Below are 24,354 nucleotides of genomic sequence, written 5' to 3'. Positions count from 1 at the left end.
AGAAGTTCCCTGCCTGTTCCTGATCCTGAGAATCCTGGTGCCAAGCCATTGGTCACCCCTGAACTGCCCTCTCTGACCACCTGCCAAATCCAACAAGTAGAACCATCAGATTTGTGTGTAGATTGCTTGCAAATTGGATGAGCTAGATGTCTTTTATTATGGTGGTGATGGTGGTGCCAAAATTCCATTGTGGGGTCGATTCCGCTGTTGGGTCCACACGTCTAGTTACTCCAAATCCTGTCGTTATTCTTCCAGCGCCATTGGCAGGCTACTAAGAAATTACCTTCGAAGAGAAACCAAACAACGGTGTGGTGGGATAATTAGTCTGTAGATTTATGTCCAAGTTGCCCAGGACACAGGTAAGTGAGGTTAGGTATATTCGGGGAAGTAGGCCCCCCAACTGTATAGACACCAAACTGAATGGAGCCAGCCAGATGCCAGATTGTCTTCCCTGCCCTGTCCCCTGACCCCTGAAACTCCCTTACCACCTCCCAGCCAACCAAGAAGCCCACGAAACTATCAACGTACAGGCAGGACAACAATGTCTCCAACATATAAAAAGCCCGTTGTTTTGCCTGAAAGAGAGAAGGATTCATATGCCATGGTATCAACCAATCCTCGAGAAATGCAGATTGGAAAAGCGCGAACATGAAACGTAGAAAAAACGAGCGCTGATGATATCAAGCACCGCTCACGCCTCCAGTGCCGTCGTGAAACAACAGTAACGGCCACTGCCCCGTATGCGAGGTGCCCATGGGCTCTCCTCCCTGGCCGACATGGTCGACCACTCCGCCCGCGCCGACATCGCCCGGTCGCCCGGCGTTGAGCGTGAGCAGGGCGTTGGCGCTGTACCGATCCTGCGTGTCCTGGATGGCATTGGTCCAGTCTTGCCACGTGTTGGCCGGCGCAGTAGCCGCGTTGTGCGCCGCCGTCATGAGCTGCGTTTGCGCCGGCCAGTTTTCCGCCGCCGCCTGCCCCGCGACATGCTGCGTCGCTTGCGAGGCAAAGGCAATCAGCGGATTCTGCGCCGCCCTCGCCGCAGCCTGTTCCATCGTCGACGCATTGTTTGACGCGGTCGCTGCCGTAGCAGCTGACGCTGCAGCATAGATATACTGTGCCCCGTCGGTCGATCGGCCCGTTCCGTTCCCGTTGTGGTTCACGTTGGCGGACTGGTCACTGTAGCTGAGCGCCGAATATTGCGCGGTCGGGGCCGCCACCCCCGAGTCGTAGTAGGTGCTGCCGTTTGTCGCACCGGCGTCTCGTTGCTCGGCCGCCGTCGTCCCTGCGCTGCTGGGGATGAGCGCGTTGTCTGGCTGCTGCTTTGCGCTGGTTAATGATTGCTGATACGATGACGGGGATTGCTGCTTCATGGAATGCTGGACAGCCGGCGAGGCGGGCTTCCGGCCCATGTCCTGCTCAATCCAGGATATTGTTCTCTGAATGATGGTCCCAATCTCGGTAGCAAGCCGGTTGCCGGTGCCTTGCTGGGGTGTCAGTATCCCCCACCAATGAGTCTGTACGGGCCTTGGGGCCTAACTTACCAAGCAGTTTCCCGATCTCAGAGATGATATTTAGCCATTGAGACATCTCTTCCCGAAGGTTGGCGACCTCGTACGCTGTCGTTTCATATCGCCGCTGCCAGTGCGCCACGAGTGATGAGAATATGGCAGCCACATAGACGGCCAGTTGGTACCAGGTAGTGTCCAAAGATTTCATCTTAACCAGGGACCCAACTACTTTGAGGAGCTTCCGCGCCGTGTCTTCACAAATCCTGGTGTTTTCAGCACAGATTTTGGGATCATCCGTCGGGCAAACAGACGGGTGTCGGAGACACAGGCTAAGTTCGAGACAAAATGCTTGTGTATAAAGCGCGAACATCTGGTTTGTTGGCTGGCACTTCTCGACTCTGAGCTCGTCAGGCAAGTTGTCGGTAAGATCGCGCAGGGCTTCCTCAAGATGAGTGACCACTTGAACGTATTTGCTGGGATCCCGCCGCACACCGTAAATCTTGGAATACATTTCCATGAAGAGAGGCGTAACTTTGAATCCCATCAGGCCGACGTGGTAAGTGCAATGGCCGACCTTGGACGGATCCAAAATTCCTTCTTCCCCAAGGTACTCGTCGTTGATGGCGATGGGGAACTCAACGTCATACTCTTCCGGCGAGATGGGCATTGGCTTGCCGAGGCGGCCGTTGAGGGTACACAAGATTCCGAGGATGGCCCACCAGACCCTTTTGCGCACCTCATAGTCCAGGGTTGTGCCGCCGCCGGGGATATGGACAGCCCGGTGCAGGTTCAGCTCGATGGCCCGCACAAAGGCGTAGCTGGCAATGATCCAGGAGCAACCAGGCTTGGGAAAGTTGCGGGTATGGGAGACAATCATGGCCAGGGCCTGGACAGCCGTCACCGTCTGGGAAGCGGCGAGATCAAAGAACTTGCTTAAACTCCAATGGTAATGCTTGTTGGACAGGTCGTTGAGCTGCGCGTACTTTTCGGGCTCCTCTCGGTTTCGGATGCCGTATTGGAAGTAGATGCTGGCGAAGACCATGTGTACGAGCACGAGCTCCGGCACGGTGGGTTTGAAGGTCGGGTCGTCGTAGATGCGTGTCAACTGTGGGCGGATCAGCGCCAGGTTGGGGTGATGGATGGGATAGCAAGGGACAACCTACGAGCTGGAAGAAGGACGGCTTGTGCAGGATAGGAAGGAAGGGCGAGATCATGAGGAAGTACCATTCGGCATATCTAAATGCATCCTGCTTGGCGGGCAGCTCGACGTTGCCCAGTGGAGGATTGATGTTGAGGCAGGACTGGAAGAAGGACATGACCGACTTGTTGTAGAGTGGCGAGCCGATGGGCGTTCCAGGGGGAGGCTCGTCCATATCCGGGGCGTCAAACGAGGTGATGTCGATGGTAGTTCCGAGGATGGACAGCGTTGTGCCCTTGATGGAGCTGAGAGGCGCGCTATCCGCCGACACGCCCAAATAACTGTCCTTGGGTCGAGAGGCGGGCAGTGACCATGGCGCGGGAGCGCTGCTGCTCGACGACAGCTTCGGGCGGCCCCCATTCTTGGCCCATACCAGGCCGACCTGCTGCCATTGCTCTTTGGAAGCCGAATCTTGAATGGGGTTGCCCAGGGCATCGAACGTGACGCCAGGCGGGTATGTGGTGATGTATCCAGGCCACTGCCAAGGCCTAACTTCAATGCCGTTGTTCTCGAGCAGTTTCTCAAGCTCGCGGATATGGACAAGCATGGCGCCCTTTTCGCGCTCGAGCTGTTGTAAGTAGCCTCTCCGCTCGGTGCGGCCGGTGACGCGATCCGTGACATAACACTCAAGGTTCTGGGTCACGCAATGGGAGCAACCTTCTGGGAGGGCATCGCAGCGAATCTTGCGCACCTAAAAAAAGACCCGACCGTTAGTATTACCGGGTCGAATCCCAATGGCCAATGCTATGCAGAATGGCAGGCGACGCACCTTGCACCGATCGCATGCCTGTCCTGTTCGCGTGTACGACTGCAATTTGGTCTTGACCACGTTCGAGAAGTCCTCGGGTCCACGCTCGAGACGCGCCAGTTTCACCTTGGGCGCGGAGCCCGTGTCGACTGGAACATCGTCGGCGTCGCTGGGCCGCTTGAGTGGGCGGGCTTGAGGCATGGTAGCTGCCCGCCTGGGTCAAAGTAGGTAGGGCAGTGTTTCGGCGACCGGCAGCTCTCGGTGCACACTTGGAAATTCGGGGCTTGATGCTGTGTTTCGCCAACTCGGGCGTCGAGGCGACAAAAGGGGATAACCCTTGACCTTTTTTTTGTCGCTGCACCGGTCCAACGTATCGGTACAAGTACAATGCACAACGCGCGTGGGAGACTCACCCGTACCTTGCTTGGCCGGAGCTCGAGGACCGGAATGCCTGTACGGGGTTTGCCGATGGTTGAGCGACGGGACTTGAGAAAGGATGGAGATTGCCGCCGTCCCCAGATTCTCGAGATAACAAGGTCCTGCAGCCAAGCTTCCTGCTGAGCGTGCCGCGGTCCAGAATGTCGGGACTTCTTTCCGCCAGACAGGGTTCAAAAGATTGAGACCCGCAAGCTAAACACAGTGCGACGCTCCGTTATTGCAAAGCCAATGCCGACACTTCTGGTAAAGTAGGCTGTTGCATGTTCGATACCCACTGACTTTTGAGGTCGAGAAGAGGCAGACTTGGCCATACACTTGTGAAGTATATTCCCATCGTAACTCCCATTCAAACTGAGGCTGCCATTCCATTGCAAGCCTCCGATGCTGAAAGTTTCCGTTCGTAACATTCCATTCTACAATGTACACAATGCCGAATTGGTTTGGAGCCCACGCACTCGTGGCTCTCCACCGAGGTCATAGCGGGCCGACCCCTCGCTTTCCTGCCAACCCGGTAGTTACCCCCTTCTAATCAACATCGCGAACTTGCTACACCGCGCTTCCAGTGATAATCGCGTTTCTAGCTTCTCTCTGCGATCTAGAAAGCCGACGCCACAAGCATCGTCCGTCAGGTTTACTCACGTATCACAGTCCGTCGGCAAGGAAAGAAAAGCATCAAAGGCCGGTCCAACCCCGCCTCATCCAGCAGGGCCACAAACCTGAAGCTATGGCTCTCGAGAAGCTCGAGCTGGAGCATGTCCCTTCGACATACCACATCTACGGCGCATTGTTCCGCGACGTGGCCAATACCGAGTTCCTCCAACAACAACTACTCTCCCGAAACAGCGAGTTTGAGTACGCCTTTATCGACGCGTCGTCGGTTATTTCCCGGCTGCATCTCCTCTCAGCCGTCTACAGTGCAGTCAATGTCTCATTGGACGGGACCTTGCGGACACCCAACGTCCACTCCGAGATTGTCGTGTCCTTCAACACGAATAACAATGTAAACCTTCCCCTTTACCATCCGCTCATCACCTCTCATACGAGGCCCCGCGCTAACTAAACCCTTTCCGCAGATCGCAGACGCCTACCGAAGATGGGGCATAACACCTGGCAAGACAAAAGACCTGATCGTGATCAAAGTCGTTTCCCCTCGACAATTCACGGCGCAAGACCAAGATGAAGCCACGACACAACAACAACAACAACAACAAGCTATCTGTGACCACCTGAGGCAACACGTCCAGGGGACACCAGCGCCGCTGACAGACGCCGAGCTTACCCAAGCCACCGACTGGCCCAAAGTGCGCAAATACTACCGGCTGAACGGGGTGCCGGCGCTGGACCGGCTGGCCGACGAGCACGAGAGGAGGAGACAAATGGAGAGCTTGGCCATCATGGGCATGGCGTTGCGGGGTTTATGATGGTAGCGAATTTCGACATTTACGATTACAAGGAAGAGAAGTTGGATTTGTGGACACGCCCGGTGCATGTGGATTGAATATCACCAGGCCCAGGAATAGGCATGTGGGGAGGAGGACGGCCAAAGAGCAAGCCCGGACGACGGGCAAGGAGATACCCACCGTGGCATCGACGAGGACATGATTATACATGGACACGGCTCGGGTTCTAGCCCAAGTTGAAGAGTGGTTGTCTTGAGTCGTAGCGGGGCTGTAGGAGCGATGGACGGGATTGCCGTGGCTCCCCCGGTCGTGTGAAAAGCTGTCTTTGTCACGGGCTGGTATCGGGGCATGCCCAGCGGTCATCCTTCAGGAACAAGGGGGTTAAGGGTCAACTTGACAGTTGTATCAATGCCACGTGGGCAGTAAGGCTACATCCTCGTCGTCTTCTCACTCTGCCGCTGATCACCGTGCAGTGATCACCGTGCAGGGACCAAAATGGGCACGACGTATATGGTCGCGCACGGGTCTCGAAATTGGTTGAGATCCACGGGTCCGTGAAGTCAAACATGCTCCTTACTCTCGCTTAACCTATTGTAAATGTGTGTACGCAAATGCATCGCTTGGTCAACTATCATAATCATGCAAATGGCACCGCCTCTAAGCGCCAACACCCCTTAGTTCCCTGAACGCCAAACCGACCCCGCGCTTTCACTTTGCCAGCCCCTCAAAGAGGCTTTTAACCCGCCGAAATAGTTCCGCCCGCATGGCATGCCGCCCGGCCCGAGTCCGTTGCACCGCATCCCGGTTCTCGTGCGCCCGCCGCAGAAGGTACTTCATGCACTCGCCCGTCGACCCCCAAACAAGGTACTTGTAGACACGGGGAGTCTTCCCATCACGGCCGCTCATAACCAGCTCGCAGCTGACTTCGTCCGCCATACCCTGCAGCTGGGCAAACGCGACATCCCTGTCGGCTTCCGTCTCGGAGAGGATTGCCTGCGCCTTGAGCACCGACTCGCGGTTGTGCGTGGCCAGGACCAAGCTGACGTTGGGAAACGCGGATGTTTCCTCTGCCTCGCTCAGCGGCTTGAGCTGGGAATTCCACTGCCGGCGCAGCAGGGCCTCCGCAATACCGTCATAACACACGTCCGTGTCGGCCTTGGTGTCGTGAATCAGATGCCGCGGGTCGGAACCGAGATATGCGCCGCGGACGAGCTTGACGCCCAGCGCAAACCCGCCCTCGCGGGCGCCCGCGAGGTGACGAGCAAGAGTTCTGGGTGTCGACTTCAAATACGCCTGATATGTCCCATAGACAACTGCGCGGTCCGGCATGTTGTATTTGCGCATGTACTCAAGCGACCAGTCGTCAATGCCCGGCTGGAGGGCCTGCTGCTCGGCGTCGAAGAGGAGGCGCACGCCGCGCGACGCGGCCAGTTGGCAGATTCCGTCGATAGCGGATTCCAAGGCCTCGGAGGGCGGCAGGCGTTGGGAGAGGGCGTGGAGAGCCTGTCTACCGGCACCCGTGAACTTCAGGGCGACAAAGTCGCCGGGTGAGGCGAGTTGCACCGTCTCTAAGGTCCCGTTGGCCCAGGGTGTGATCTCTGTCCGCACACACTCCTCCGCCGAGGCACCAGACCGGCATGACTCGAGGTCCTTCCTCTGCGCGTCTGTAAGAACAACCTCCCTGGCGTAGCCCAAGATGACTCCGGCGAACCCGATCTTCTTGAGCGAATCGATGGTTTGCCGGACTTCAGGCGCATTTTCGCCGGCGCAGAACTGGGCGTAGAAGGTCCTCTTGAGAATGGATCGGAGAATTGGATTCCGGTCCGGGTTGAGTGCCGGGTTTGTGGTGTTGGCTAGGAGGGACATGGCGGCAAGGGAAGGCGGAAGTAGAAGAGATGACGATGAGACAGTCGTTGTCATCAATGAACGAAGGACATTGGTGAGTGGCAGGACAGCCAGCGGCGCTAGCTTTGCCATGTTGACTGTGCGGTGCTTGGTTGCTGCTGCAGAAGGTGATAGGTCGACAGCGCCATTGAATGAAAGATTCCCGGACGGCGATGATTGGTTGGAGGACGAGTGCAATGACCGGGTTGACGTCGTTGTTGATGTCGATCTTTTTGTTGTTCGAGAAACTGCTTCTGAGTGTGAGGGAGGGCCATGCGTGGCGGAAGCGAAGAATATCGTCGTAGGGTTCGTCGCGAAAAGCTGTTTGGTCTTCGCTATCCTACAAGGCGGGAGGATGCCAGGTAGGGACCTGGGGATCGGTGCCATTGCCGTGGCGCCGGTGCTGTGCGTCTCCCGTTGCAAGTGTAAGGTAGTTGTCGAAATCCAGATGGCCTGGGCCAGAAAGCCAAGTGGATGGCAAAAGGATAGAGCAACGGCGATATAATCTCGAGGAGTTCAAAATTGAATTGTTGTTGATGACGGCAATTCGCCAAACTGATGAGACGAACTCCTAATTATAGACCTGTTCGGGCCTTGTCGTCACCGGTAACGCACCCCGCAGCTTCTGCTTAGAACGTACCAGAACCCGCCAATCCCAGTGGCGTGCGCGACAAGATGATTGTCGATATACGTGCCTTTGTCCGTCACTTGGTGATGTTATCGCCGTCCTTATCAAGTAACCGCAGATAGCCGCGCAGTGGAGCACCTGCTCTCTACCGTCATCGCAAATGCAGCCCCATCAGGGCCCAGTGAGAACCAAAGTGGACCCTGCCAAGCGGCCGAGTGCAGCAGCGTCGTCGGCGGTTGGTCAATTCTCGAGGGCTCAATGGAGACTCCGGGTCCGTCGAGCCATTCCGAGATTCGAAAAACGGGCACAGCGGCTTAGGGATACCGGAGAGATTGCAAACCGCAACCACGCTTCGATTTACAAAAGGCCATCCCGGTACTGAAGAGCTGCGCGAGGATTCAGAACGGTTGATGTCGGCGCTTGTCGAGCAAATGGCCCCTTGAAATGGTCAGATGACCTGTTGACAACGCTCGCGGAGTGTGGGGGTTTGTTGGCTTCTCGTTTGGCGCAATCATGCAATCCCGGGTCTAGGCCTCTGCAAGACGCTGAATGGACAGAGTGACTGGGTCCGATGGGCCGGGCTCGGCCCGCAAATGTGCCGTTGGCCGGTGCGGTCCCGTGGAGCAGGTCGAGCGCTTCATGAATTCTTGTTCCTGCCGTTAAGGACTTCCCGGCTGCTCTTGTCGCGGGAAGCCAAGGCGCCGTTTTGTCCATTCGACATATCCAACGGGGCGGCCCCTCACTAGGCTCATGACGTCCTGGACGCCTCCCCAAACAAAACCGGCAAAGAGGGCGGCTTTCGTCGTCCGGGCAGTCATAGGGAGGGAAGAACGATCTAATGATCAGTCACAACGTCAGCAACAGGCCCAACAGCACACGAAGGAGTTCAGGGGCCATACTCCAGAGACTGAAGCCGCCTGCCACCGTGACGGAGGACGTCACCGTGTTGAGGAGGTCGGCGGTCCCGCGATACGAGTCAAACATCTGCTCGATGGCGAACCATGCCGTGGTCCAGAAAGAGACCCGGAATCCCATCTTGAAACCTTCGAGTATCCCACCGTAGGCCATGTGGTAGTTCTTGCTTTTGTGGTACAGGTACCAACCCGTGCTGCTGGTGGGCATCTTGTGCGCGTGCTCGGCACGGAAGCGCAAACCGGTTGCTTTGCCTCCTTGTGCGGTTCCCACGGTGAATCCGGCAAAGAAAGACAGGGCCGCAGCCATTGGGATCCGCAGAGGTGCGGGGAGAGAAAGGCGGGCGTTGTGATAGATGGCTTCGATTTCGGCCTGCGACGGCGGCGGCGGCCGTTGGGGCGCCGTCTGTAAAGGCAAGTTTTCGTCTGCGGTGGACATCGTATTGCTCTACCTGTTGTGGCAAAAAAAAAGATAGAGAATTGGTCAGAATGGTCGGCAGAACTGTCCAGAGTCGACGACAACAAGATATCAAGCCTCTGGCATTCGAGTTGTCACGACTGGAAGACGACACTCGAAATGCTCAACTGGTTTGAGATCGCTGCCGGCTGCATAGTGGATGGTCCAAGCTCCCACAGCCAGCTCCGCAGTAGGGGTGTGAAATGAAAATTGGCATTTCTGGAATTCAATGCTCTTTACGGATCCGTACTGTTGGACAGCAACAGTTACAGGCTCGAATAGGCATAGACCAACCAGGTGGCACTGCATCAATTGAGGCACAAGATGAAGCTTGAATTGATTGTCTTGAACCATGCGTGATGTGTGTGTTGCTTAAAGAACCGAGGGCTTCGGGACCCTCGCCAGACCCTGCTTTACTGCATTGGGCAACAGTGCCCAGCCCCTGAATCCAGGTGCCAAGGAGCCAGTTCACTTCAACAGTGGTCTGGTACATCCGTAGTATTGCTCAGATCGCACAAGGAACCAGACTCAATGGGCAGTGTGCAGCCGTGGAAAAGCCCTGCAGGGCAAGGTGGGGCTGCGCACTGACCAAGAGGGTGGCAACGCAAGACCCACTCCAGTGGGCTTGCCTTATCTTATCTACATGGAATGCAACCCTAACCCGGGCACGGGCATTGCCCATGACAGGGGCAAAATACGTTTTCGGTAACCCTACGCCGCAGCCTCCGCTAGCAAATCTAAGTGTAGCGCGGCCTGCCTGCCGCGTCGTTTCTTCGGAAGCAATCATCACTGAAATCCCACCTCCAGCGTCAATCGTTCCATCTGTCGGCTTCGAGCACGACTGCAAGACCAAGATGGTATGACTCTTTTACTACATAACCCCAGCTATGTCACATTAGGCATCACCCTGTCTGGCGAGCTGTTGAGCGACTTGCCCGACTCCCGCTGACGCCGTCATAGCCCCGCAACGCGACTTTAGTAGATGATCCCCAGATCACCATTCGATTCAAATATGGCATCCACATCATCTTCATGTTTGCCATGCTCGACTGGACCTTCTCACGCCTGACCGACGAGCTTCTCTCGGTCCTCCGCGACCGTTACCCGAAAGGGCTAACCGCCTCGATCGGAGAGCCCGAAGCGACCACGTTGCCGACAAGTGGCAGCGACTTCAAGCTAGTCTATGCACTCCCAAAGACTGCCAGCGACTTGTCTCGAGGGTGGAATGTTATCAAGGCCGGGCCGAACGACACTCTCGGCGCCAAGGGGTTGACAGAGATGTGCTCTGTGGCCTTCGCGTTCTTGGATCCCGACGCAAACGAGACGGACGCCGAGTTCCCGGTAGAACTTCCAATTTTGGATGATCAGGAGGCTTTGTGATGGTTTAGCTGGGAAGGGGTTTGGGATCAAGCGCCAACATCACGGGCATACAATACGCAGGGCTCAATTGGGATAGACGGCGTTTGGGAATGGAGATACCCTGGATACAGGCCTTTGCTGACGAGCTTGGTTGACCTGGGACGCGAAGTGACAACCGGTGCCGTCTCTGTAAGGAGACAGTTGGAGTCTACATACAGTTGTCCCGGTGTGCGAGACATGGAATCACCTGGAGGCCGCCAGATTAGTGTTGGACTCATCGAAGCCTGGACTAATCGGCCATCCAGCGAATTCCGCTTTCATGGCCACGGGAGCTCATTCTTGTCGACGCAAGGGGCACATTCGGACTCGACGATGCGCTGAAGGATGCCGGTGTGCTGCATGTCAGCATCAGAACCAAACACGCGTGAATGATTCACACAGCATGTTGTATAATACTTTGCTTAGATTCTGAAAATGTACCTGCACCTGGTTCGGTCTGGTTCTGATGATTGACGCAGTTGAGCGAGAGTTAAGAAGCCACTTTCGTCATTTCTTGGCGCTTCATGCTAGTTATATAAGCTTTTCAAAAGCCATATTTGAGGCAAATTTATTAAGAAGGTTGTGTAGTGTAGCGGTTAGCACTTTGGATTTTGATGGGCAATCAGTCTTTCCAACAACCCCGGTTCGAACCCGGGCACGACCTTATTTTTGCCCAATTGGGCATTGATCCACACACGCCTTCACAAAGACTTGATCAACAGGATCACTTGGGCCGTACTGTCATGTTGAATCAATCATAAGCAATCAATCGACCATTTGGATAACCAGCTACTCGGTCCGGAATTGTCACATTGCTAGGCTGGTGAAAATGTCTGATATCGACGAGAAGTTGATGCTTCCAAACCCCCAAGCAGCCACGGATCCCTTCATTGCAGTCCATGCCCTCCACATCGCGCAAATCACAGTAAAGAATGGTTTAAAGTCTGATAGAGATGCAAAGCATAAGCGGGTCAGCACGAACTCCGACTCCTGGCAATTGAAAATGACGGGCTTTCCGGCCGACCCGAACTTGGGTAACGGATGTGGGTGGATGAACGAGCAATAAAGCGACCAAGGTCAAGGAACCTGCGAGCTCGTTCAAGGCCGCCACGAGGCTTATTGCCCACCAAGACCGAAGCCCGTGTCGTCGCTTTCGTCCCGCTCAGGCCTCTTCAAGTGTTGAGAGGTTTGGCCGCCCAGCCCAGCTGCTGATTGCCCGCGTCAAACACGACAAAGGCAGCCTTGAGCGCAACGTCTCCATAGATGGAAAACCCGATGCCTTCGTCCGATTGAATCCCCCCAAAGCAAATAGTCCCACTCGAAGTTGTCGGGGCGTACGCGATGTACTTGCCAGGCACCGTGATTCTGGCTCCCGCGTCGGCAACGCCAAAGGAAAAGTCGGGGGCTGATCCGTTGCACGGAAGCGTGTATCCGCCCGCTGTCGAGTCGTAGTGGCCGCCCGCTACCCGGGCGTAGTAGGCCTTCGCCACGGAGCTGGGCAAAAGCAGCAGGGACGCACCCGTGTCCGCAATGCTCAGCGACGACGTGTTCTTGAACTGCCCCGAGCCGATGGCGTAGCCTGACGGTGTCCAAGCCCAAAAGCCCTGGCTGTCATCGACTGGCGTGTACGTGATATTGCCAGTGTAAGCGTTCGGGTCGATGAAACCGAAGTTGTAGTAACCGGCTGTCGGAATCATCATGTCAGTCCAAACGCATCAAAGAACGGAATGAAGGGATCGATAAAGATGACACTTACGGGTACCAGCCTTGAGGTCAGCCGTGAAGACGGGAGCATCAAGATCGGACTTGACATTGTCGAAAAAGGTTTTTTGTGCAACAGGGTCGACAGTGTTGATGGCGCTGGAGGCCAAACCCAGCAAGCCGTCATTGTTGGTGTCTGCGGTGAACGCGTCCGAAACCCTTCTTGCAACCTCAACCGCTTGAGACGGGACGGTCAGACCGCCGACAGTGACCGTGTCAGTGTAGACATCGCCGCTGGAGTAGCTGCCATCGCCATATGAGATCTGCCACGAGTAGCCCTCCATCTCCTTCGCCGTGGAACTCTTGTCGGGGTCGTAGACGGTCTGGCCATTGACGTCGCTCTTGGAAGTCTCGGAGCTGAACACCCAGAAGTCGCTGGACCCTGTGTCGAAATCCAGGTTTAGGACTTGCGGGGGAGTACCGATCGACACTGGAGTCAAGTACTCGACGTCGTTCTCCTCAGGTTTCGTCTCAGCGCTGCCAGTCGGTCTTTTACTCAGATTGTTTCGAACTCGCTTCACTGCTGCTTTGAGATCATTCGGGAGAGGCGCCTTGTACTTGTGGTAGATCTTGGCCAGTTGAAGCGGGCCGCTGCGGACGAAGTTCGTGTTTCGCACTTGCTTCAGTGAGACAGTACCCGGGCCATCGACTTTGGAGATGTCATTAGAAGGGCGAGAAGTCCAAGGGAGACCATTGGCAAGCGCCAATACGGCCGCTATCAGGACCAGATTGGATTGCATGACGTCCGGCAGCGATGCTCTTGGGCAATCAGGGGTGTATATCGGCTTCTAGTCCGCTTCAGGACCCAAGCCAGGCTTTGAACAAAAAGCTAAGTGGTTGAAACGGGGAAAGGGAGCACAGCAGTGATTGAAGATATTTCAGGCTGGTCTCTGCAGAGCCCAACAACAGGATCAAAGAATGCCGCGCGGGAAGGAGCTGGCGAACAACCCAGCAGCCGTTTGGATGGAAAGGGCATTCTGTTACATCGGCATAAAATATTGGAAGGTTTGCGTTGACGAGTCATTGCCTCTTGTTGAAAACAGAATCAGCCAGGCCTCAATGGATAGAAGCCGAGAAGGGTTCGGACATCTAACTGCTTAGGTGGCTCAGCGTTCCTTTGCGAAATCAGGCGTTAATGGAACATCGATGCGAATTTTCTAGGCTAATTGTGGTCCAGCCATTTGCTTTGATTTAGTATATACCTCTTGGGACCAGTGAATTTAGCTTAACTTGCCTGTCCTTCCTCACTCGCCGGAGTGCTTCAGCACCGGGGCTCCTCTGTTGATTAGTCACTCAACCTGGTACCATCTGAAGTTCGAGATACCTCGAACGTATGAAATTCAAAGTTACCATAGCGGGCCACCAGCCTCGGTCAGAATGGGTGCTGTTGAAATCTTGCAATGGCAAATTAACAGATCGTCAAAACAATACGCTGCAGTTGTTGTTTTGAGCGATTATTATCGCCTATAAACATAAAATGGTCCTAAAGCCCTCGGACAGTTTCTATTTTGAACGCATTTAAAATGTGATGGGCTGAGCCCATGATGGCCTCGGCAACCCTCGGCCGTGGTATCATGATAACGTCATCCTGAAGCAGGCAGTGTCTGTGTGTTCCGGAGCATATAAGAGCTGCCCTCTCTTCCTGTCATCTAGTTCTCTCTTTTCTTCTTCTCTCTCCATTCGAGGCAAACTCGTAGAGTCGTCACCAGCTAGTTGCAATATACTCCTGGGACCGTTACATAAAATGACAAAGTCATTCTGAAAATAGAAAAGTATTTTCTACTTCAAATCCTCCTTAGGCCTTATGATTAACTAACTACTAATTATAACGTACATTATGAGCGAGCGGCGCATATAGGCGAGTGGCGCACTGATAAGGGCCAGTATGGAAATCTGGGCACAACACTAACAGCGGGATTAATCTGGGAATAAGCTGTTATTGTTGTGTCCAGATTTCCATACTAGCCCTTATCAGTGCGCCACTCACCTCTATGCGCCGTTCGCTTGTAATGTACGTTATACGCTCTAGTGAAACTTTGGATGACCGGACATGCTGTTGACGCTGGATTCCTAGACAACATATCTGAGTTGAATCTGAGTTGCGATCTACTTTGCGTTGTGGCTGCTATCATCTATGGCGAAACTGCCTTCCTAGACAAGAGCGTGAAATCTAGTCCTAAGTAAGCGGTGTCTCTTTGGCATCAAGCCTCAGATTCATTCTACACGCAGCGTGGCTAGGTGACGCGGTGATGACGGGTTCTACCATATAGCTACTGCCCCCCTAAGCTCTAAGTGTGCTGTGAATTCCATGTCCAGTGCTTTGATGGTCGCCATTTCGGTATGGATGGAGGACTCGGAGGAGGCTGACGGATTGAGTGTCGCACAGGTCCGAGATCAACGTCCAGTTCGTTCATTGGATGTTGCGAATGCCAGTTCCTCTCGGTCGCTTTTTCGAAATGCTCACATGAGACTCGAGCCTGTTGCCAACTGCGGTTGAAGAAGTTGATGGCATGCGTCAACGAGGAGGTGGGTCAGGGTACCACTTCCCTTCACCAGTCGACGCTAGAAGTCATTCGGGAGGATTAGCGAGCCGCGCTTTTGCAGGAACGGCAGGAGACAAGCTTTTGTGGCTTGGCGACGGTCTTATCTTGGCGACGCTTGCGGCAACTGCAATGGCCCAACGGCAGAGGAAGAGATTTACAGTCTCGATCTGTACATACAGGCAACTCGTCAATGACACGCACCCTGATAGCCTTACGGTCTTATCTGGTTCTGGCCGACTTCACCCTTGACGGGACACTCGGACTCTCAGAGTGAAGAGTTGAGACCATAACTCCCAGGTTCTCGACCAACAAAACTCCCTTTTGATGTGCCGCATTCCCGGCCCCCGATTGGTGTCGGCTGCTTTCTTACCGGGATTGGCAGGTGGGTAGCGGTTGGTTATGAAACGGCAGCTCCCCAACAACGATCGAGCCGACCCAACCATCGACAGAGGCACGCGAGCTGCGTTGCCAATGGACCCAACCATGAACGAGTATCCGGAATCCTATGCGAATCGGGGAAAGTCACCATACGCTCACGGTAAGAACGGACCAATAGATAGTGCGGAGCAGTCTGATACGTTCGTATCTAGACGGTCTTGCGCTGGAAGGGCAGCCCCAAAGAGACATAGGCTGATTCTCGATTGCGAATTTGGTCTGGATTTGAAAAGTCGCGGACATCTTGCGTAACCAAGCCCCCACAGTTCTTGGATTTTCAAGTCCTGGGGGTTGCGGGACGGGCCCGAGAAACGTCAGGCTGTCTCCAGATCGCGAGGCTGGAGCCCATGTCGCACGCCGTCATGGTGCCGCGTGTCTACACAGTACGATGTGTTGGGCCCCTTGGAGATTGGGATTGTCCGGCTCACCCATGCCAGGAGGACCTCGTTGGCAGCCCAGACCCGGCCCGGGATCTTCCGTGTATCATCGAGGTCGGTGAATTGGTGGATATCCAGGGACCTTACAGAACATGGATCAGCCATGGTAGCGGTTGGGAACCTTTACATGGCGACCAGGTCGACAGGAGGGCTGCTGTCTAGGCACCTGCCTAGTTGATGTTAGACGCGTCACTACCCTGTTCGAGCTAACGGGCATGAGCTGCATGCGCCAGTCTGGAATATTTCGAAGCGCGTGCTTGTTCGAAATGGCCCCCAACAAGGGCAGTCTGATCCATCATACGTTCGATAATGACATAGGTATGGGAACCGCGCTAAGCTTCCTGGTTCTTTAAAACTGAGACACCTACGGATGATCAATTCATCCACGCAATGGGTTGTCGGCCGCACCTCCCGTAGCTTGCCAGTGGATCCCCTTGCGCGGTCGCTGCCATGCTCCGTTGTTGTTCAGGAGGGGTCAGCCTGGACAACATGTGCGCCTTTCCAAGCTCGACTTACTGTGGACATGCTTCCAGAAAAATGCCACTTGCCCAAGCCGGTTGTAGCAGTCTCTCCGTTCACAAGTGGACCGGGGACGTTGATGACTGAAGACCACCCTTGCTGCTTTGCCCTGAGGTGGAGATGCCAAGGCAAATGCGACGACATTCGGGAGCGAGCCAAGCCGCCTGCTGTTTCGCGGCATGGTGGCATCTGCATCCCGCCGCCTTCGCAGAGTTCACAACCTGCCTTCTTCGTCAGAAGCTGCAAAGACCGAGCCAATGAGCTCGCCTTGCCGCCTCAGCAGCCCGTGAACACCATCGTCAACCACACTGTGCCCCAAAAGCAACGTGCAACACCTTGTCAACTTGGTCACCTTCCACCAGTATTCCGGTTAGGATGACAGAGACGTAAAATTTGATCAGATACTCCTCACGTATTATAGTAGTCCTAAACTCAATAAAGATCTTGTTTTTTTATCGGTCCGGGATCAAGAATGTGGGTTTGGTTCTAAACAGCGAGAACGGTAACTACTGTGTAACCCGTCTATGTTCATACCGTGCGAAATCGCACGCCGAGCTTATCGAGCCAAGCCCACCGGGAAGGCTGGCTAACAACCCCACACCACAGAGCTCTTACCAGATCGGCAGCTTCGATGCATCTCATGGTGGCGAGCTTTGTCGGGATGGAACCGATGGCCGGCCCCAAATTTCATACTTAAACGGTGGCCATCGACCTGCCTAATCGAGATCTGTCGCCCTTGTTCCGGCGAATCAGTGGACAGCGAATTGCGCGGAATGCGGCAAGCGCCTTGAACAGTGTGCGTGCCAAACAGCCAGCGCCACCAATCGCCCAGAGTTCCCATCTCATCTCTCGACGCATCTTTATCACGGGGCAGAGATGGAGAAGCACATGGCAGCCCGGCCTGGGGAGGCCTGCCCTGAGTGGCAACCGGATATGAGTAGGCCAGGACCACATTCTGCTTCCGGTTCGGCCAGTTAATCAGTGCATATGCACACGGTAACCACGCATGGCAGCTCGTTACGCTCGACTCGATGACTCGACCTTCTAATTATTAAGGACTGCCTGCATACCACCGCGTTTCCGCTTCCCTGGATTTCTTCATTCCTCTTGCCCATTCCATTCCGCCCTCGTCAATCGCGTCCCGCCAATCCAGACCGGGAGCCTTTCCTCACTGGTCTTGCGCTTTCTGAGAGACACCGACATCAGAAATTCCCAATGACCATGGACGAGAAGCAGGCCCTCGAGGCCAGCGCGGCCGCCGCCGCGGTTCGGCCGTTCTCGGAGAGCCAGCCGCCCATCGAGAACACGGCCGATCTCAAGACGCACAATGTCGACGTGGACAAGCTGGGAAGCGAGGTCGGCTCTGGCGAGGAGGTGGAGGAGGACCTCTACCGCCCGCTGCTTATGGATCCTTCAATTCCACACGAGGATAACCCGCTCACCATCAGAGCTGTCGTTGTCGGCTGCATCCTGGGCTCGCTCGTCTGCGCATCCAACCTGTATCTCGGTGAGTTTGCGCCCCCCCTGCCCACTGATGTCGCCCAGGATTAACCTACCAGGGCAGGTCTCAAGACGGGCTTCACATTCAGCGCCAACATGTTCGGAGCTATCTTTGGCTATGGAGTCTTGAAGTTGCTCGAGAAGTCGGGTAGAAACCTTCCCATCATTGGCGGCATCTTCGGTCCCCAGGAGAACTCCATCGTACAGGCCGCCGCGACCGGCGCCGGCGGCACTGGCGGTATCTTCGTCGCTGCCATCCCCGCCATGTACCGACTCGGCGTCATGGGAGAGGGCCGCTCGCCCAAGGACGACATCGGTGCCATCTTCACCATCACCCTCGTCGCATCCTTTATCGGCATCTTTTACGTCACGCCGCTCCGCAGGTTTTTCATCGTCCAGGTCGCCCGTGAGCTGAAGCTCATGTTCCCCACGCCGACCGCCGTCGCCATCACGATCCGGTCCATGCACGCCGGCGCCGCAGGCAGCGTTGACGCCATCAAGAAGCTCAAGTGCCTCGGCATCTGCTTCATGGGCGCTCTCGTCCACCGTGTCGCGTCCTACTACGCGATTGGCATCCTCTACGACTGGCACGTCTTCACCTGGATCCACATTTGGAGTGGCTACACCAGCTGGGCTTTGAACATTGAGTCTTGGGGTTGGTACTTTGAGTGGACGCCGGCATTCATCGGCTCGGGCATCCTGATCGGCCTGAACCCCGCCATCTCCATGTTTGCCGGCTCTGTCATTGCCTGGGCCATCATTGGCCCGGCCCTGGTGCACTACGGCGAATGCATCGGCCTTCAACGGTACCCCGATGATCCCCAGTGGGACAGCCTCTACAATTTCAGTTCTCTTTCGCAACTGGGCAAGCGGACGCCGTCCCCTCGGTACTGGCTTCTCTGGCCAGGCGTCATGGTCATGGTGTGCTCCTCCATGGCAGAGCTGTTTGTCCAATACAAGGCCATCTGGTCGGGCATGAAGTCGGTTTGGAACCAATCTTGTGCGGGCATCAACGACAAACTGGTGGCCCGGGGCAAGTCTAGCGCTTTCTTCGCCAAGCATGGCAACAACAACTACAAGGATGAGAACGTGGTCGAGGATCCTTTCCCGCCGGAGGAGCAGGTCAAGACTTGGATGTGGGCCTTTGGCCTGCTTGTTACCCTGGTTATCGGCATGATCGTCTTCCACTTCCAGTGGGACACGCACCCGGGCCTGACCATCCTTGCCATAGTGCTTGCTTTCCTCTTCTCGTTCCTCGCCATTCAGATTGGCGCCGTTACCGACACCACGCCCCTTACGGCTGCCGCCAAGGCTTCGCAGCTCGTCTTTGGCGGCGCCACCAAGAACAGCGGCTACACGGTCGAGCATGCCCAGAAGATCAACCTGGTCGCCGGTGCTCTTGCTTCGGGCGGTGCTGACATGGCCACAGCCCTGGTCAGCGATTTCCGAACCGGTTTCCTGATTGGCACTTCACCTATCAAGCAGTGGATCGCCCAGTCCTTCGGCAGCTTCATCTCGGTCTGGCTCGGCCCGGGCCTGTTTGTGCTCTTCACCTCGGCCTACCCGTGCATCTGGGACCCCAATTTTCCGGAGGAGGAGAGCTGCCCCTTTTTTGTTCCCTCCGTGTCGGCCTGGGCTGCCGTCGCGCAGGCTGTCACGGATCCCATGGTCTCGATCCCGCTCACGAGCGGCATCTTTGCCATCGTCATGGGCGTCGTCTCCATCATCCAGGTTGTGATCCGCCACTTCTATCTGGTCGGTGAGCGCGAAAAGTACCGCCGGTGGCTGCCCAACTGGGGTGCCATCGCGCTGTCGTGGGTCATTCCCGCCCCCGTGTTCGCCAATGCTGCGCTGCTCGGCGCCATCATTGCCGCACTCTGGAGGAAGTACAACATGCGCACCTGGGATATCTACGGCTATGCCGTCGCCGCCGGTTAGTTGTCCTGTCTAACATCGTAGAGAAAGGAAAGGAAAAGCTAACATTGTTCTTTTCAAAACAGGTTTCATTGCTGGCGAGGGTCTCGGCGGTGTCGTTGGTGCTATCCTCACGCTCGCCGGTGTCGACGGCGGTACCTATGGCACCATGATTGCCTGCCCTGGCAACGAGTGCTAAGATAGTGATGACGGCTTTGATTTGGCCTACAGGAGTGAATACGTTGAGGTGAAGATATATTCCACCACAGCCTGATTTGCATTTCCCGTTTAGTTCAGGGGTGACATTTTGATACCAACGAGATAACGATCGATGCTCTTAAGTGATACTCATGGCTCTGATTCCGACTGTTTTGTGCACTGTGCCGAGTTTGTGAATTGTGACAATTGGAAATGCCGTTATACTTTTAGCCGCATCCAACACAGCAGTGGGCACTCAGATGATCTACGATGACTGCGCATGGAAGTACCTGACAGTTGTGAATGAGTTGCCTGTTTGTCCAAAGGACAAACATATAACGTTATAACGTTATATAATTTTGGCGTGTCGAGACCATGAGGCTACTAACATGAAGTAAGCGACACCTCTGCCCCGGCCCCTATTCAACCGAAATATTCGAGGAGAATAGCAGCGAGGAGGGTACAATTGAAATCGGAAGAGGGACATTAACGTCCCGCATTTGGCTTTAAACCGCATGCTGGATTTTCTCGACGGCTGGAGGACAACAACAACAACAGCTGTACAGCACCAATAAGCCGTTCACCGAGGAATATCTCAACCGACGGCTCCGCATGGCACAGTGGAAAGATTTCAGGCTGCAGCGGTATGTGTTGTATCGAGTTCAGACACGCTGGGACCCTTAGATAGAGCTTCTCTTCAGGTTCGCCGCAATGAGGGAACTGCAGGGTTCAATCGCTCGATTTGGGAATACAGCCTACCTTATAAAAAAAGATGAATTGTAGAGGTCAAACTTCCAACGTCAAAGACGGAAGTAGAGCGCTATGGACGGCCCGTTAGGCATAAAGCACACCAGATTCGCTCATCGGTGAAGGCGGCAAGAAGACTCGAGGGCAAAATGAAGAGAAAAACAGGCAAGAGAGGAGAGCGTAGCACAACCAATTAGCAGAAATGATTAATACCAACGCCGACTACTTGCTGTCTAAAGTACCTAGTCAAAAGATCTGAGAATCTGTTTGCAAGACCCGTGCAGGTGGTAGTTGGGGGCGAAGGAGGCTTCCCAGAGAGCACGTCGGCGCACCTCGAACGCGAATGCCAAATACATGACTGTCTTCACTTTGTTCAATTAGGTGTTCAGAAATAATGCAAACTAGATCACGTCCACTGAAGGATCATCGTCTTCAGACGTAACCCTGGGGGTAAAAAAAAGAATGCAACACAATCAAAATAATAAGCAAATGTAGATAGATGTCCAATTGGCTAGGATTCTGATTTCAACCCTGAACCTCTCATCTACATATATGCAGCATTTCTAGCTCAACTAGCAAGTTATACTCATCATCAAGTTCCCGTCTATCATGATCATAAAACAATCCCCTCCTCTAAGCAACCTCGGTCTCGCGGGCGCGCGGCGCCACCTGCTCCTTCTCCCTGGCCTCCTCCTCGGCGGCGAGCGTCTTCTCGGACACGTCGGTGGCACCAAACAGCTTATCCATGTGCTCGAGCGAGATGCCCTTTGTCTCGGGCACGAAGAACCAGACAAAGACGAACATGGCGAAGCAGAAGCTGCCGAAGATGAGGTAGGTTCCGTAGCCGTCGCTGCCGACGGTGACGAGCATGGTGGGCACGGCGCGCGCCACGACAAAGTTGAAGAGCCACTGGGTGGCGGCGGCGTACGAGACGTTGAGGGAGCGCAGGCGGGCGGCGGGGATCTCGCTGGCGTAGATCCAGCAGGCCGGGCCCCAGCCGAATTGGAAGAAGCTGGGGGAGGAAGTGTCAGTGGGAATGAAGAGCAAGCAAGGGAGAGTCCAGGAAGAACTTACGCAGCAAACAGGAAGATGGAGACGAGGGCAAAGTAGCCGGCGGGTGGCACGTCCTGGCCCGGCTTGGGTGGGGCGATGCGCACGTAAAGACCAATGTAGAACATGGCGAGACCCTGAGCAATCGAGGTCCACAGCAGACTGCGGCGGCGGCCGAGCGAGTCGGCCATAAAGAGCAGGAAGACGATGCAGCTGCAGACCTTGACGATGCCGTAGATGCCCGTGCTGAAGAGCGAGGTCGAGGTGCCGGTCAGGCCCAAGTTCTGGAAGATGGTGGGCGCGTACGTGTTGATGGCGTTGGTGCCCGTCATCTGCTGGCAAATCATGAGGGTGATGGAGATGAGCACGCGCTTGCGGTTGCCGGGGATGGTCCACATCTCGCGCTGCAGGTTCCAGAAGGTGGCGTCGCCAATCTCGCGGCGCTCCTTCTCGAGGGCATCCTGGATCTCCTGGAACTCGTCCTGCACGTAGGTGTGGTCGGGCGTCAGGTGGCGGATCTTGGCCAGCACGCGCTTGCAGTCCTCCCAGCGGTCCTGGCGGGCCAGCCAGCGGGGGGACTCGTGGCACAGCAGCATGCAGCAGCACAGGCACAGGGCCGGGAGCGCCTGGATGGCCAGCGGGAAGATGTACATGATCCTGGTCGTGGGGAAGTTGATGCTGACCGAGTAGTTGATCCAAAACGCCAGCATGCCGCCCGTGACGATGAAGAGCTGGTACAGGCCCGTGAGGAGGCCGCGGATGCCGCGCGGCGAGTTCTCGGACACGTAGATGGGGTTGACGGTCGAGGCGGCGCCGACGCCAACGCCCGAGATGAAGCGCCCGGCATACATGAGACCCAGGTTGCCGAGGGCGGCCGACTGCATGATGATGCCGATGATGACGACAATCGAGATGCCGATGAGGCACCACTTGCGGCCGAACCGGTCGGTCAGGGGGGAGGCAATCAGGGCACCGAGGAAGCAGCCGGCTTGGAGGGTCGAAACGATGTTGGCGGCGAGGTTGGCCGTGGCGACGGACTTCTTATCGCCGAGACCGAAATCGTGGACGAAGGGGTCGAGCACAATGACACCGCCGATGACGGACGAGTCCCAGCCAAAGGACATGGCACCGAAGCAGGCCTGAGCAGCAACGGTCAAGGGTCAGCAGTTGCATCTCGATATATGCAACGATGTGATGCTTACCGAGAAGGCGAGCAGCAACACACGCCAGTTGTAGATCTCTTCGGGATCCGTGGCCATGGCCTCGTTCTTGACGATCTTGCGCAACATCCTCGCGGCGAACCCCATGTTGGGCAACTTATGGCTGTTGTCTTCCTAGAAGTGAAGTGTTGTCCGGGGTTCGCGATGCCCAAAACGGAGGGCTTCGAGGTGAGGTTTTGTATCTGTAAAGAGACGGACCCCAGATGAAACGAGACCCGGAGGAGCAAAGCACTGAGACAATGGGCGGCAGCAACCCAGGCCTTTTTGTAGTCGCACAGCGGCATGTTATCTGCAGCCCATGAGAGACGCTCACACTTGCACGGGTGAACGGGATCGAGGCTCCCCGGTTCTGCGTGCTGGCCCCTGATTGGGGGGTCTCGGACTCGATCCCGGCCGGACTCCATAGGCGATGGCACCCTCCGGTGCGGAGAAGCCCTGGTGGTCTCTTTCTCAAACGAGCCTGGTTGCAGTGCATGCGCTAACGTTGACGTTAGCGTTCAATGGGCCGGCTTCTGGGTTGAAAGTGGCGCTTCTCCGGTGGATATGGCCGCGCTAAAACGGATGGCTTCCAGGGCAACGATCCAGGGACCCGTTTTTTCACTTTTTTCCACCAAGAGGAGCAAGCCTGCAGCTGGTTAACGGGTGTCTCGTCTTTGATGCCAAGACGGCGTATCGTGAAGTGTTGAGGTCAGACCCGATCCATTGGTCTGATGAAAGTGTGCAATACCCGAGTGCCATCAGCTCGCCGACCGGGCCAACAAGAATCATCTGATCATCTACCGGCAGATCCGAATGGAGGGAAGGGAGATACCATGAACCTCTGCTCAGGAGATGAAAACCGCCAACGTCTGGCCGGAATCATCTCAAGAGAACAACCCGGGGCCACGAATCAAGTGGGTTAGGTGTGTAGCTCAGATTGTCCGTACGGCAAGTCCGTATCAACCACCATTGATGCGACGGCCTGTCCGAGAGACTGACCGGGTCCGACTTAGCCTATTCGCATCATGTGGGGTAGGAGACGGACAACAGGGTAGAAAAAGGTTTGGGGTTTGATGGGGCAAAAGGCGGGGGATGGGGTCTGGGGGAGGAGAAAAATGGAGGATTGTGACAAGGATGCCCATCTTTTTCCCCAGACTCCTCCGCACTTTGCTCTCACTTGCTGCCAGAATCCAGACTGGCATGGCCTGCCTTCTTCAGACTGTCATGTGAATATTGCCCGTCTTCCAAGGTCAAAGACAGCATAAATGCGTTCTCTTCATTCTTGATATCACTGACTCTTGGTCGTTCCCTCCAAGCCTCACTGATGGTCTTGGCCGCTGCAGCCAAGTGTACACCGCACATCCGTACCGCTCCCCCTTCTTGTCGCCCAGGCGCCTGCCCAGCCCTCCCACACTGCCGGGGCCCGAGCCAAGGCACGGGGGGCGCTGATCCCTGTTCTGGAAGAATCAGAACACCATTTC

General features: G+C 55.6%; 7 protein-coding genes and 1 non-coding gene across 8 annotated transcripts; 4 read left to right on the top strand and 4 right to left on the bottom strand.

Annotated features, from left to right (window-relative positions):
- Positions 1–241: 241 nt before the first annotated feature.
- N657DRAFT_588186 (uncharacterized protein) lies at positions 242–3,987 on the bottom strand. Its single transcript, XM_062789837.1, has 4 exons — positions 3,476–3,987; positions 2,672–3,397; positions 1,542–2,613; positions 242–1,480 (listed from the first exon to the last, which is right to left on the bottom strand). Exons 1-4 carry the CDS (start codon positions 3,653–3,655, stop codon positions 681–683), a joined length of 2,778 nt encoding a protein of 925 aa, XP_062653618.1. The 5' UTR covers positions 3,656–3,987; the 3' UTR covers positions 242–680.
- A 629-nt stretch (positions 3,988–4,616) lies between these two features.
- Positions 4,617–5,313, top strand: N657DRAFT_677412 (CGI-121-domain-containing protein; the record flags this gene model as incomplete). Its single annotated transcript, XM_062795986.1, has 2 exons — positions 4,617–4,892; positions 4,966–5,313. 2 exons carry the CDS (start codon positions 4,617–4,619, stop codon positions 5,311–5,313), a joined length of 624 nt encoding a protein of 207 aa, XP_062653617.1.
- Positions 5,314–6,000: 687 nt separating this feature from the next.
- N657DRAFT_687097 (FAD-linked oxidoreductase) lies at positions 6,001–7,232 on the bottom strand (the record flags this gene model as incomplete). Its single annotated transcript, XM_062796870.1, has 1 exon — positions 6,001–7,232. Exon 1 carries the CDS (start codon positions 7,210–7,212, stop codon positions 6,001–6,003), a length of 1,212 nt encoding a protein of 403 aa, XP_062653616.1. The 5' UTR covers positions 7,213–7,232.
- Positions 7,233–8,795: 1,563 nt separating this feature from the next.
- On the top strand, positions 8,796–10,552 carry N657DRAFT_653111 (uncharacterized protein; the record flags this gene model as incomplete). Its single annotated transcript, XM_062794374.1, has 2 exons — positions 8,796–8,798; positions 10,133–10,552. 2 exons carry the CDS (start codon positions 8,796–8,798, stop codon positions 10,550–10,552), a joined length of 423 nt encoding a protein of 140 aa, XP_062653615.1.
- Positions 10,553–11,148: 596 nt separating this feature from the next.
- N657DRAFT_t12 lies at positions 11,149–11,234 on the top strand. Its single transcript has one exon. It is a non-coding gene; the product is annotated as a tRNA-Gln (tRNA).
- A 508-nt stretch (positions 11,235–11,742) lies between these two features.
- Positions 11,743–13,071, bottom strand: N657DRAFT_561414 (Asp-domain-containing protein; the record flags this gene model as incomplete). The annotated part of the gene is made up of 2 exons (XM_062788060.1): positions 11,743–12,254; positions 12,327–13,071. 2 exons carry the CDS (start codon positions 13,069–13,071, stop codon positions 11,743–11,745), a joined length of 1,257 nt encoding a protein of 418 aa, XP_062653614.1.
- Positions 13,072–17,486: 4,415 nt separating this feature from the next.
- Positions 17,487–19,878, top strand: N657DRAFT_564087 (OPT superfamily oligopeptide transporter; the record flags this gene model as incomplete). The annotated part of the gene is made up of 3 exons (XM_062788256.1): positions 17,487–17,772; positions 17,830–19,698; positions 19,766–19,878. 3 exons carry the CDS (start codon positions 17,487–17,489, stop codon positions 19,876–19,878), a joined length of 2,268 nt encoding a protein of 755 aa, XP_062653613.1.
- Positions 19,879–21,257: 1,379 nt separating this feature from the next.
- Positions 21,258–22,981, bottom strand: N657DRAFT_563346 (MFS sugar transporter-like protein; the record flags this gene model as incomplete). Its single annotated transcript, XM_062788205.1, has 3 exons — positions 21,258–21,636; positions 21,699–22,813; positions 22,877–22,981. 3 exons carry the CDS (start codon positions 22,979–22,981, stop codon positions 21,258–21,260), a joined length of 1,599 nt encoding a protein of 532 aa, XP_062653612.1.
- Positions 22,982–24,354: the final 1,373 nt, after the last annotated feature.

Source organism: Parathielavia appendiculata (genome assembly GCF_033297405.1).
Source record: "Parathielavia appendiculata strain CBS 731.68 unplaced genomic scaffold N657scaffold_1, whole genome shotgun sequence".
NCBI lineage: Eukaryota > Fungi > Ascomycota > Sordariomycetes > Sordariales > Chaetomiaceae > Parathielavia > Parathielavia appendiculata.
Note: the sequence above shows the minus strand (reverse complement) of the source record. Positions and strands in the feature narration are given on the sequence as shown.